The following is a 13,480-nucleotide window of genomic DNA, read 5'->3' as shown; positions in this document are numbered from 1 at the left end:
GATTTTAGTTACTTTATGTTCTTTGTTGTGTATGTCTGTTTTCAATGTCTTTGTCCACTGTGTCTTTGTCCCTGGATTACATTATTTTGATTACCGCTATCACCTTGGTTCCCTTGATTACTATTAGTTTGCGAGTTAATTGACTTGGCTGAAGGATTAATTCTTTAGCCATGTCAGACCCCCGTTACAAAACAATAAAGGTTTATTCATTCTTTCAAAATTTATGCCTGTGACGGGTTTCTCTCCGTTATTGGTCTAAAAATAGTATCTTCCCTCGGAACACCTCTAGGCTTTTCTTTGAATTCCACGGACAACAAAACACAAGAAAAGTGTGATTTTTTTAATTGAAAAACTAAATGCATATGGTAAAACTATAAACTGTAAGATAATATGGTAGTAAGCTTACCTATTGTTGGGGTTACAAATGTTGATATATATATTTGATTTTGCAAACATTTCTTTGTAAACTTGTATATATATGTTACACAGTAGTTATTTATTAGTAGGAATATTTATTTTTTTATTTGGATTTTAACTTACTTCTGTGACCAGGTGATCACTGAAATATGTTAAAGGGACAATTTACAAATAATTTGGAATGGAGTACCTATTTCCCTTGCCTGTATATTTTCAATAAGTTTCTAAATGTGATTTCTTCAGTTATTTTTTATTTGCTGAAATTTTCAGCAATTATATATAATTCCTACTTATACACTTCTACTGTAACACGTATATACATATATTACTAAAATAGAAGGGTCTGAAAAATTCCCAGTGATGTTAGAACTGTCAAATTTGCAAGCAAAGTTTTTGTCATTCCTTCCACTGGACTTACACTTGTACCGCTGTGATATCTTTGGCAACACCACCTGCACCAACTTCAGTGCCCTAGACCATTTGGCTAGCTGGGCCATATGAAAATATAGCTTTTGCTGGCCGTGTCATTCCTCCTTGTAGGATTAATCTGGGGCTGTAACAGAACACGATGTATGGTAGTACGGGACAGCTCATTTATTGTTTATGTTACGTAGGATAGAAGATCAAATTAATGATACATGTCACAACAAAGCAGTATTATACAAATGTCTAGAATGTGATGACTCTATTTGCTACCCTGCTTCATCGGATCAAATTGATCGGGGAAGAGAACGTAAGGACAGAAGGGTCTGAAAAATTCCCAACGATGTTAGAAATACAAAATTAATATATTTATAAAGTCTAAAAGAAGATGCCAACCAGCTAACTTCATGGATATATGATCATTGAGTCATGACGATGCAGCCCTTCCAAAAATTACACGTCTAGAGTCTAGAGGATTGCACAAGATACCAATAAAGATGTTACACGATAAGAAAACATACATACATGTATTTATCTTGGAAGACAACTTATCATAGTTATCTTGATATTGACTGCAAATTCATTGCAATTTAAACTGAACTGGTGCATCAACATTATAATGCTATATGCCATGTTAAACATTTCTACAATTTTATTATACAGTAATGGGCCCATTTAAAGCTTCAATGAGTTATCAGAACTTCCCTAATTGTCAGCCATATTGTACACACACTTGTTGGAGGTATGTGTAGTGTGCATTAAAAAAACAACATTATATGCACTAACATACATCAACCTATGTAGAAAAAACTATATTAGACTTTAAGCAACCTCCCCCAAAAATAAGTTATATACAATATCATGAAATAATACAATGTTAGTTGATTGAAAATCCATAAAGCCATGATTTCAATACGTATTGTTCATAGATTTCAAAATTTTTTATTATCTTTTTTTTGTTGCAGTAAAGAAATTTGAAGTTTAAAAGCAAATATTAATAACCATTGACGTAGTGAAAATCAGCTTGATTTGTATATGAATATGCTTGTCTTCATTTTATTTTTTTCAATCATAATTAATTTGACAATATTATGAGTTTATGCTTTTCTTGAGGATGAAACTGTACCTATATAATGACATTGTTGATGATGTTGTTGTGGGTAATATCCCCACATACATTATACATGGAGATAAGATCTCCCCACATACATTGTACAATTTATTGTACATACTTGTTCATTTGATACATAATTTTATCATTCAGAACAACAAAACCTTCAATTATTGGTATATAATGAGAAAAATATCTTATTATATTGACACCACAAAAAAATTATCATTTAAATGTTTTGGAAATACTTCCACCAAATAGAATGTAATGCATTATCAGTGCTTTTTTTTTTTTTTTTACAGTTTTTAAAGATGTGTTGCTAGGAAGTTGTTGAAAGTTCTAATGGAATAACATAATACAGTGTTAGTAACTTATGCTGTTCTGTAATGGCATTCACAGCAGAAAATGTACAACAAGTAAGTTTCTGAAAGAATCCAATGCAGATATAAGTTGCTGCCTTAGAAGTCATGTTAATGCAGTATTTTTTTGAACTTGTTGCTACATGTTGCATAAAATAACTGTCAATAAGGAAAATCCAAAATTAACGAGGTCAACAACACTGGACAACATACTTTTATTATAGTAGCTGAACACTTGCCAGGGGGGGGGTGGGGGGGGGGGGGGTATTATTTAGTGATTATATTGTTGTCTGACCTTCCTTCCTTTCCTTAAGCAGAAGGTTACCCATCTGTTATCCATTACTCCTCCCACACTATGGAATGGAATTGAATGAAGCTTTCAAAGAACCTTTGTTACATATTCCCAACTAATATTGTGTGGATTTATGTCCACATGTGCCCCAAGTGAACAGAGTTTGATAATCTGTGGTTGTATCATGCTTTGTTCAGCAAAGCTCTTTATTTAATTAAAGTAAACTTAGGTGACAGTTTTCTTAATTGACATAATTATTAATTTAATACTATATAGGGAAGGCAGGGATGTCAGTAGTATTTTAAGTAAGAAAAAGCAGAAGGCAATATTGTAAAATAGAGTAGCCTTCGAAAGATGAGCAAGTAGCCATCCAATTTTGCTGGTTGAAGGCTTCTATTGACATCCCTGGAAGGGCTTTTTTTGCATATCATATTCAGAAAATGGGAGTGAATTTTCTTGATAATAGTATAAGAAACTGAAATATGTTATAAAATATATTACAGGATGTATAATCTATTAGGTTAGACTATATTTTGTAGGACTATATTGAGGATATTATTTTACAGGCAGTTTCCCAGTTTTACCATCAGTCTATGGTTCAACCACACATTAATGATTGGTTAATTAAAGCTCAGATTTCTACAGAAGCATGGTCATTCTGCTGGGAATTGTTAGATTACCAGAAGGTTGGTCAATTATTCTTGATAATTGAAGGGTTGATGAATAACATTATTCCACCACTAAGTAATTTTAGTGCCATTTGTGGAAATCATACTACTGATAGTAACCGATGAAGAACATATCATGTGATAGGATTTAAAACTAATGGGGTGTCTTTAGAATAACATTACAGTGTACATGCAACATATGTTATCTTTTATCATAACTTTGTTATCCATTGGTTATTCCTTTTGATGTTTTTATCATCAGTTTGTTATCCCTTGGTTACTTCCCTTTGATATTTTTTATCATCAGTTTGTTATTCCTTTGTTACTTCCCTTTGATTTCTTTTATCATCAGATTGTTATCCCTTTACTTCCTTTGATATCTTTTATCATCAGGTCTCACTAACCACTTCTAACCTTTCCATTACTTTACATGTTAAAAAAGTAATTTTCAAAGTCTCACTGTGAATTCCCAGGACAAATGACATCTTAAAGCTGCATACCGTTGCGAAGCTTGGAAAATAAGGCTTCCAAAATCATTATGCTAATGGTACGATCATAGTAGAAATTCTTCACAAAATTTACTTGAATAAATAATACTGAAAATCCACATTTTTACCTGTTCTGCTAACTGACAGCATGGAGGCAAATTACTCACACATGTAAACAATATTCATATACTTTTGTAGTTAATTACATATATGATTTTAAAGTACACATTCTCAGCTTTATTTTGACTACTTTTAATCATAATACACACAAATAATGCACTTACAATGCATATGTCTAGGTTCAGTGTGTTTTTGGTACTACATAGGGGGGTGGCCATTTGACCCGGAAGTGGTTAGTGAGACCTCAGATTGTTATCCTTTGGTTACTTCCCTTTGATATCTTTTATCATCAGATTGTTATCCCTTGATTACTTTCCTTGATATCTTTCATCATCAGATTGTTATCCCTTGGTTACTTCCCTTTTATTTCTTTTATCATCAGTTTGTTATCCCTTGGTTACTTCCTTTGATATCTTTTATCATGAGATTGTTATCCCTTGGTTACTTCCCTTTGATATCTTTTAACATCAGATTGTTATCCCTTGGTTACTTCCCTTTGATTTCTTTTATCATCAGTTTGTTATCCGTTGATTACTTCCTTGATATCTTTCATCATCAGATTGTTATCACTTGGTTACTTCCCTTTGATATCTTTTATCATCGGTTTGTTATCCCTTGGTTACTTCCCTTTGATATCTTTTATCATCAGTTTTGTTATCCTTTGGTACTTCCTTTGATTTCTTTTATTATTAGATTGTTATCCCTTGGTTACTTCCCTTTGATATCTTTTATCATCAGTTTGTTATCCCTTGGTACTTCCTTTGATTTCTTTTATCCGATTGTTTGAAGCTGATCTGTGGTTTAAGTCATACTTTTAGAGGAACATAGCTTTGTTGAAATAGCAAATACTCCTTGGACTGTTTGGTTAAATGTATTTTTATTTACCCCAGTTTATTATATAGAATTAATTAGTTTCAACAGATGGTTTAATATTCATAAAAAGGTGCATTATTTTGGAATATTTTATATTCATAATTTCAGTACTTGACACATTTTTTAGGAGTACTAATGTAGTACATGTACCGTGTAACTGGTCAATTTTTTTAGAATGAATTATTTTGCAATTTGGTGTAAAATATGTGTAATTTCTTTTGCTGAATCTAAATGTACATGTACATTGTATAGAACTAGTTAGGAAACTTGTCATTAATCTTGTACTTTTTGATGTAAAAATAAAGTAAAAACTATCAATTTTGCAGTGTCTTGGTAACCGTGAAATTTCACAACTAAGATTGCCTCAAAATACCTGATTATGTTATGAATAGTTACATTTGAAAGCAGATTGGGTATTAAGGGAAATCCATTGGCACAGAATCATATTGCTTTATTTTCATTATATTATAACGAATGCTATAGGGGTCCTTATTTACAGAATGATCCAAAATAATGGTCCCTCAATTCACAAAAGGGAGACTATTTCATAGCTTTTTTTGTCATCCCAATAAGTGCATTAGTGGTTTGACCATTAGGAAGGTTGACCATTTGGTAGTGTTACCACTGGGTAGTTTGACCACTTGGTAGGTTGACCAATGGGAAAGGTAAACACTGGGAAGATGACCACTGGGAAGGATGACCGCTGGGTAGTGTGACCATTGGTAAGGGTTACCACTGGAACTGTGACCTCTGGGAAGGTTGACCACTGGGTGGTTTGACCAATATGAAGGGTGACAATTGGGTAATGTTATCGCTGATTAGTGAAATGCATCATTTATCATTGTAGCCTGCTGAAGTACAGTATTTTGGTGCCAACTCACTTCATGTCAAAATATCCAGATATTGGTGAGTTATAACTAAGTATCAGATATTGATGGGTCTTTTCTATTAGATATTGCTGAGTTTTTATTAAGTATCAGATATTGGTGAACATTTACTAAATATCAGATTTTGGTAAGGTTTTACTAAGATCAGATATTGGTGAGGTTTTACTAAGGATCAGATATTGTTGAACCTTTACTCAGTATCAGATATTGGTGAGTCTTTCCTAAATATCAGATATTGGTGAGTTTTTATTAAGTTCAGGTATTGGTGAGTTTTTAAAAAGTATCAGATATTGGCGAGTGGTTTTTAAGTATCAGTATTGGTGAATCTTTACTCAGTATCTGATATTTGATGAACCTTTACTCAATATAAGATATTTGTGTATTAGTTAAGTAACATATAATGGTGAACCTTTACTAAGTGTCAGATAGTGGTGAATCTTTACTCAGTATCAGATATTGGTGAACTTTTACTAAGTATGAGATATTGATGAAACTTTCCTCAGTATCAGATATTGATGAGTTTTTACTAAGTATCAGGTATTTGTGAACCTTTACTAAGTATCAGATATTGGTGAAGTTTTACTGAGTATCAGATATTGGTGAACCTTTACTTAGTATCAGATATTGGTGAAGTTTTACTGAGTATCAGATATTGGTGAGCCTTTACTCTCTATCAGGTATTGGTGAACCTTTTCTCAATTTCAGATGTTGGTGAGTTTTTACCAATTATCAGATATTAGTGACTTTACTAAGTATCAGATATTGGTGAACCTTTACTAAGTATCAGATATTGGTGAACCTTTACTAAGTATCAGGTATTGGTGAATCTCTACTCGGTATTAGATATTGGTGGGCTTTACTTAGTATCAGATATGGGTGAACCTTTACTCAGTGTCAGATATTGGTGGGCTTTACTTAGTATCAGATATGGGTGAACCTTTATTCAGTATCAGATATTGGAGAGATTTTACTTAGTATCAGATATTGGTAAGTTTTTCTATTAAGTATCAGATATTGGTGAGTTTTGATTAAGTATTTAGATATCTGTGAACCTTTACTAAATATCAGATATTGATGAACTTTTCCTCAGTATCAGATACATTGTATTGATGAACTTTTCCTCAGTATCAGGTATTGATGAGTCTTTACTAAGTATCAGATATTGATGAATATTTCCTCAGTATCAGATATTGGTGAGTTTTTATTAAGGATCAGATATTGGTGAAACTTTACGCAGTATCAGATTTTGTTGAACCTTTACTCTGTATCAGATGAGGATGAACCTTAACCCAGTATCAGATATTGGTGAGTTTTTACTAATTATTAGATATTGGTGACTTTACTAAATGTCAGATATTGGTAAACCTTTACTCTGTTACAGATATTGGTAAACCTTTACTCCATTTCAGATATTGGTAAACCTTTACTCTGTTACAGATATTGGTAAACCTTTACTCCATTTCAGATATTGGTAAACCTTTACTCTGTTACAGATATTGGTAAACCTTTACTCCATTTCAGATATTGGTAAACCTTGACTCCGTTTCAGGTATTGGCGAACCTTTACTTTGTATCAGATATTGGTGTCTTTACTGTATGTTCATTAAAAAGAAAAACATTTAGAAATCAAAATAATTTTGTGAAATATAGTTAACATAATTAAATTTACAAAGAAACTTTAATTCTCATTCAAGATTTACCAAACTTTTTTATTTTAAAAAAGTGATGTGCTTTTTAATTCTTAGAGGCCCTTTTGTTTTGATATTTTGTAGGAATGAAGTTCCACCAGAACAATATGAAGGGCTACGAAACAATTTGTTACAGAAAATTATAGAGTTTGGATCTGGTCCAAAAATTGTGTTAACAAGACTGTGTGTAGCTGTAGGTTTTGTGCTTCATTAGATAGTTTTAGTGTTTCATTTAACATATGTAAGAAGTTGCCCAGTACCATTCTGAATTTCTTAAAATGGAAATAGAATATTACCAATCTACCATAGGCCATGTGAGCTATTGGCATCACTTGACATCAGTTATTGCTGTCGATGAATATGTCATTGAAATTAACATTTTTTTCAAAAAAAAAAACATCCTTCCGTCGGGGACTACTGTACAGAATTCTGTGAAACTTTGTATCAATGTTCTATAGGGTAACCTACACGATGTGGTTGTTTGGATTTTTTGTGTTATTACTTTCAAACCTCTTCTCCTGTAAAACTGCTGGATAGAATTCAATGAAAGTTAGTATGATTGTTTTGTAGGGTAACATGTACAAAATTGCTTCTGAGTTACGAAACTTATTCTTACAGAAATGAGGGGATTTTATGTTTTTGGACTATAACTGAAAAACCCATGCAGCAATGGCTATGAAACTTTTGTGATTTGTTTGTTAATACTTTGTTGTATTGTAAACTTGGTTCTGTATACCAGTCTCGGAAAATATTCGCTAGTTTTGAGCATTAAATACAAATCGAATCCTAGCTTTATTAAGATAGGGTTGGCCATAACTCTGCAGTATGGTGCCAGAAGTTTACGAAAATTACATGTTGGACAATTTGACCCATAGATATTTTGGACCATGACTAGATAAGATAAGATTATAAGATAAGAAAACTTTATTTTAGTTCTGCATGTCATAAATACAAACACATAAGCTCTAAGGAGCTTTTGACCAAATATAAAACAATAACATAACATAAAAAAGGCAAGGATATATACACAAAGCTATATATACAATCAAGCACAAAATAAGCATAGCATGCAAATATTAAAACATCATAATACAGCAGAGAACTAAGCATAAAAGTATATAAACATGCAGAAACTAAGTCTAAAGCAGAAGTACTATTATTCAAGTAGAAGCCAAACAAAACGTATAGTTAAAATAAGCATGATATAGAACAGAAAGTTACCTGCATGCTTAACAGTGACATTCCAAACCATTCCAGGAATGAATTAAGCTTTTGAAATGAGAAAAGCTGTTTTCTGTCCTGAAATGGTTGGGAAGGGTGTTCAACACTGTTCCAGATTGTTGTTGCAACCAATAATTCCTTATGCATGCCGGACATTTAGGCCAATAGACATATCAGACCATGACAATTAGTATAATGCTTTAGAACATATATTTTTACAAAATTTACCATATTTTAGGGTTATAAGTACAATATATCAAATCAGAGCTGACAAAAGTTATTAAAGTTGTTTTTAATTAATGTTTCTTCAGGAGCGTTAAAAGGTTCCACCTTCATCATATTATTGATGTAAGCTCTGATTCAATTTTTGTAAATTTACGAAATTTATGATTTAGAGTTACAGAACTTAGTTCAATAAAAAAGGGGGTTTAATCAGTTTTCAGATTATAACTCAGTAGTTGTTGCACCCATTTACATTTAACTTTGATAATAGTTTACGTTAGCTCAGTTGTTATGAATATTTTCATTTTCCTTTTTTCTAATTTTTGGACTTTATCCTTAAAAAAGGAGTTACTTCAAAACCCCTCAAGCAATTTTCATGAAATTTTTTTCAAGGATTTATATATAGCAAGGATTGGAATCTAGCATAATTTTAATAGTATGATAATAAATATGTTGCGGGGGGAGATGTACAGCAAGATTTTTAATGGCGGACGATTTCCATCGCTTGAACATTTCATCATGATAAATGTAGGTATTCTGACCAATATGGTTAGAAAAACAAATTAAAATATCCCACATCAAGTTGCCTCCAGACTTTTTCAATGTTTTATTTTGATCAATACCTCGATATTTGAGACCTGAATCTCTTATCAAATTTTCAACCTCGTCCCACCTTCGAAGGTGTACTTCCCTACTTATTAAAAATTTAAAACAGAAAGGTTTATCTTTAGGTTCAACATTTTTATTCAGCTAGTAGAAGTATGCTTGGACTCAAACATCACTTTTCACAAAAATAAGGGGGCCAGTCTCACCTTATCCATTCTTTAAAAAATACTTCATTAAACATATTCTGTATTCATTAAACATGTGAAGTTCATTGTTAAAGAGTAATCAAGGGAACAAACTTTCATAGTATTCATTAAACATGTGAAGTTCATTGTTAAAGAGTAATCAAGGGAACAAACTTTCATAGTATTCATTAAACATGTGAAGTTCATTGTTAAAGAGTAATCAAGGGAACAAACTTTCATAGTATTCATTAAACATGTGAAGTTCATTGTTAAAGAGTAATCAAGGGAACAAACTTTCATAGTATTCATTAAACATGTGAAGTTCATTGTTAAAGAGTAATCAAGGGAACAAACTTTCATAGTATTCATTAAACATGTGAAGTTCATTGTTAAAGAGTAATCAAGGGAACAAACTTTCATAGTATTCATTAAACATGTATAGTAATTCTTTAAACATATGTAGTATGATTTTCAACCCTTTTATTAAGTAAACAATAAATTAACGGAATGCAATATTTGTATTTGTTTTGAGTATACCTGTATTTAGGAACTCCAGGTGAGTAGATTTATACATGTATTTAGGAACTCCAGGTTAGTAGATTCTATAGGAGTCTTTCTTATTCTTTACATTGACTTATTTATAGGTCTCTTCTCTTATACTACACATGACACCAGAGCATTGGCCTGATCCCTTATTGACACTCATACAGACTTTTCAGGGAGATGGAATTCCTAACTTAAATGTAAGTAACTAAATACTATATTCAAGTTTCTTGATCCTTTCAGTCTAGAAACCACTAATTCCACTTCCCATAGGCTTCAATACAAATTTCACAATATTCAGTGACTTCTCTGGACTTTAACTTAGGATACAAGAGTGCAATTATTCATAGTGCAATTTCCATATGGGGGGGGGGGGGTCCTCACTTCCACTTAAATCTAAAAATAGATCTGGGTGAAATTAATCTAACGCAATGTTGCTAAAATACACCCATATAGCTTTTAAATTTTGAAATAAAAACCACAATGTCATGTGGTAATTTCGGCGAATTTTTAACCTTTATCTCGGAATAATGGATTTCAGAATAAAAACAGCTTTTTGAAACAGACTATAACACGCCAAATCAGTTGAAAACTACACCTTTAAGCAAATTGGAAGATACTATCATCTTTATAGTACAATATCTAATGCAAAACATTTTGTTCATATCACGCTAAATATGAAAAGTATCCATACTTTATAGAGTATTGTTTTAACTGTTTTATGGTAAAACTATAAAATTGCAAAATGGCAATTTCCTGTATTTTTATAGCATTCATATTAATTTTTTTACAACAGTTCTCTTGCTTGTTATTCAGACATGCGAAAACATGCAACATGATGTCAAGTAATTATGTATACTATTGGTGGTGTAATGAATCTCTGCGCAATCCTTATTTGAAAGGAAAAATTGCATAGAAGAAAGAAACAGATTATAGAATTTGAACTGTGCAATGTACGGGGCTTACAACGTCATAAATTTTCATTTCACACTAAATGCTAAGCATTGTTGCCATAGAGTGTTTTTTTAATCTGTCATAACGTAAAAATGGCATTTTGCTATAGGATACAAGAGTGCAATTATTCACAATGCAATTTCTGTATGTGAGGAGGGGGTTGTCCTCACTTCCACTTAAATCTAAAAATAGATCTGGGTGAAATTTCTCTAATCTAACACAATGTTGCTAAAATACACCCATATAGCTTTTGAAAAAAAAACCACCATGTCATGCAGTGTTTCTGCCAGTAAATTAAGGTTCAAAAAGGACATACTTGTTCAAACATTTTTTCAGTAGCCACCCTAAGCCTTAAGTGCTCCATAAAATACACATATATGTGCTGCTAGCTTTCAAATTTGATACTTTTGGTTCCTTACTGTTCGTACAATTTTTTCATGAAAATATCTTTTTTATTATCCACCAATCGTGAACGTTTCTGTATTTTCCACTGGGCTGTGTGGTGGAGTGAAGATCTGGCTGAATACCGAGGAGACATAATTGTGCTATCGTAACCCTTAACTTTAACCTGCGGAGGACTATATATCAGCATGATTCTACATATGTCGGCTCACAATCCTCAGAATGGCATTTGGGGTTAGCAGACTTGCAGTGCAGTACTGGTCACTGAAAGTGAAGGGTCTATAAATAGCATGGGAAATCCCAGTGTTTTCACAAGATAGGGGTATAATAAGAAATCATTATGGAGATTAGGCTTCACATCACAAGAAACAAAATGCACCTTTAAAATGTACAGAAATGTTGTTCCTTTCAGAAACAGTTTAAAGTTTAAAATAAAATGAGAACTTTTTTCACAGCACTATGAGGAACAGGCGGTAATTTCTGCGTAGGACTATTTTTTTGTACGTTCCAAATGCTCATTGGTTGAATTGGTGATCTAAAACCTAGATTTATCCACTTAGAATTTTATCAGCTGTTGTTAGTCTTGTACATTACTGATTTTCACTGAAATCCTCCTTGTTGTGATGCGTCTTAACAATATACCAAGAAATTAGATAGTGGATTGTGACATACCTAAATCCAGATCATGTATTCTTTGAATTACAAAAGCTGTTATGTCTATCAACAAATTGTGAAGGTGAAGGTCAACTTTGTGTTCTCTGGTTTATGTTTGATTCAATCAAGTTTGATAGGACACCCTACCTATGTTGTAGTTTGACAGGACACTCAACCTGAGTCATAGTTTGACAGGACTTCATACCTGTGTTGTAGTTTGGCAGGACACTGTACCTGTGTTGTAGTTTGACAGGACACCCTGCCTGTGTTGTAGATTGACAGGACACTCTATCAGTGTTGTAGTTTAATAGGACACCCTCTCTGTGTTGTAGTTTGACAGGAAACTACCTGTGTCATAGTTTGACAGGACATCATACCTGTGTTGTAGTTTGGCAGGACACTGTGCCTGTGTTGTAGTTTGACAGGACACTCTACCTGTGTCATAGTTTGACAGGACACCTTACCTGTGTCATAGTTTGACAGGACACTCTACCTGTGTTGTAGTTCGACAGGAAACTACCTGTGTTGTAGTTTGATAGGACATTCTACCTGTGTTATAGTTTGACAGGACACTCTACCTGTATTGTAGTTTTACAAGACACCCTGCCTGTGCTGTAGTTTGACAGGACACTCTGTCTGTGTCATAGTTTGACAGGACACTCTACCTGTGTTGTAGTTTGACAGGACATCCTCTCTGTGTTGTAGGTAGTCAATCAAGTTTGGTAGGACACCTTGCTTAAGACTTTAATATTTTGTTTGTCATTGAATTGTCACTGAGAGGTCTGCCAGGTAGGTTTTGAATCTTGGTGGTTCAAGGTATAATTTTGTGTGATGAATTTTAAATTTTAAAAGCATGTTGTATTCATTTAGAATGGTTGGTCACTTAGGTCGTTAACTTGTGATAAACAGTTTTTTGTCTCACCCACCAAAAAGTTGAAGGTGACACTTAGATATGCTTTTCTGGCATTAGCTTGGGTGTCCACGTTTAATGTTATATAATGAGAATTGATATGGGGAATATGTCAAGGAAACAATAAGCCCACCAGGATGAAAAATGTCAACTCAAGGCCACCCATGGGTCTTAAATGAATGATGAGGAAACCTTCACATCACAGGGCAGGCAAATAGTTGCCACTATATACTCTGTTATAAGTTTCATGATTATGCCATTTTAACATGAATCACTTCTGCTAGGTCAAAATATCTGGTATGCAGCTGCATTAGCATCAGTACTTCACAAAAAATAAGTATCTGTTTCATGCATATTCCTTCACAGTCATGGTCTATTGACTTTGAAATGTCTAATTAAGCCAGTCTGCTAGGTCAATTGTAATTGGCTGGAAGATGCATTAGCATCACTACATCAC

General features: G+C 32.9%; 1 protein-coding gene across 6 annotated transcripts in view; it reads left to right on the top strand.

Annotated features, from left to right (window-relative positions):
* The first annotated feature begins 277 nt into the window (after positions 1 to 277).
* Positions 278 to 13,480, top strand: part of LOC148630273 (importin-13-like) — a 46,641-nt gene continuing 33,438 nt past the window's right edge. For 4 of the 6 annotated variants that reach the window (XM_088564576.1, XM_088564579.1, XM_088564580.1 and 1 more), the window contains exons 1-6: positions 278 to 365; positions 2,254 to 2,367; positions 3,169 to 3,288; positions 5,599 to 5,657; positions 7,411 to 7,519; positions 10,205 to 10,303. In XM_088564576.1, the coding sequence (XP_088420702.1) occupies positions 2,338 to 2,367; positions 3,169 to 3,288; positions 5,599 to 5,657; positions 7,411 to 7,519; positions 10,205 to 10,303 (417 nt within the window). In that variant the 5' untranslated portion in view covers positions 278 to 365; positions 2,254 to 2,337. Of the gene's footprint in view, positions 381 to 1,503; positions 1,583 to 2,253; positions 2,368 to 3,168; positions 3,289 to 5,598; positions 5,658 to 7,410; positions 7,520 to 10,204; positions 10,304 to 13,480 lie in introns of all 6 variants that reach the window. The other 2 variants (XM_088564578.1, XM_088564577.1) reach the window with 2 other exon arrangements.

The sequence above is a fragment of the Perna viridis genome, chromosome 1 (genome assembly GCF_037379345.1).
Source record: "Perna viridis isolate PV_CMFRI_1.1 ecotype Kerala chromosome 1, ASM3737934v1, whole genome shotgun sequence".
Classification (NCBI taxonomy): domain Eukaryota; kingdom Metazoa; phylum Mollusca; class Bivalvia; order Mytilida; family Mytilidae; genus Perna; species Perna viridis.
This window is presented reverse-complemented; position numbering and strand designations above follow the sequence as displayed.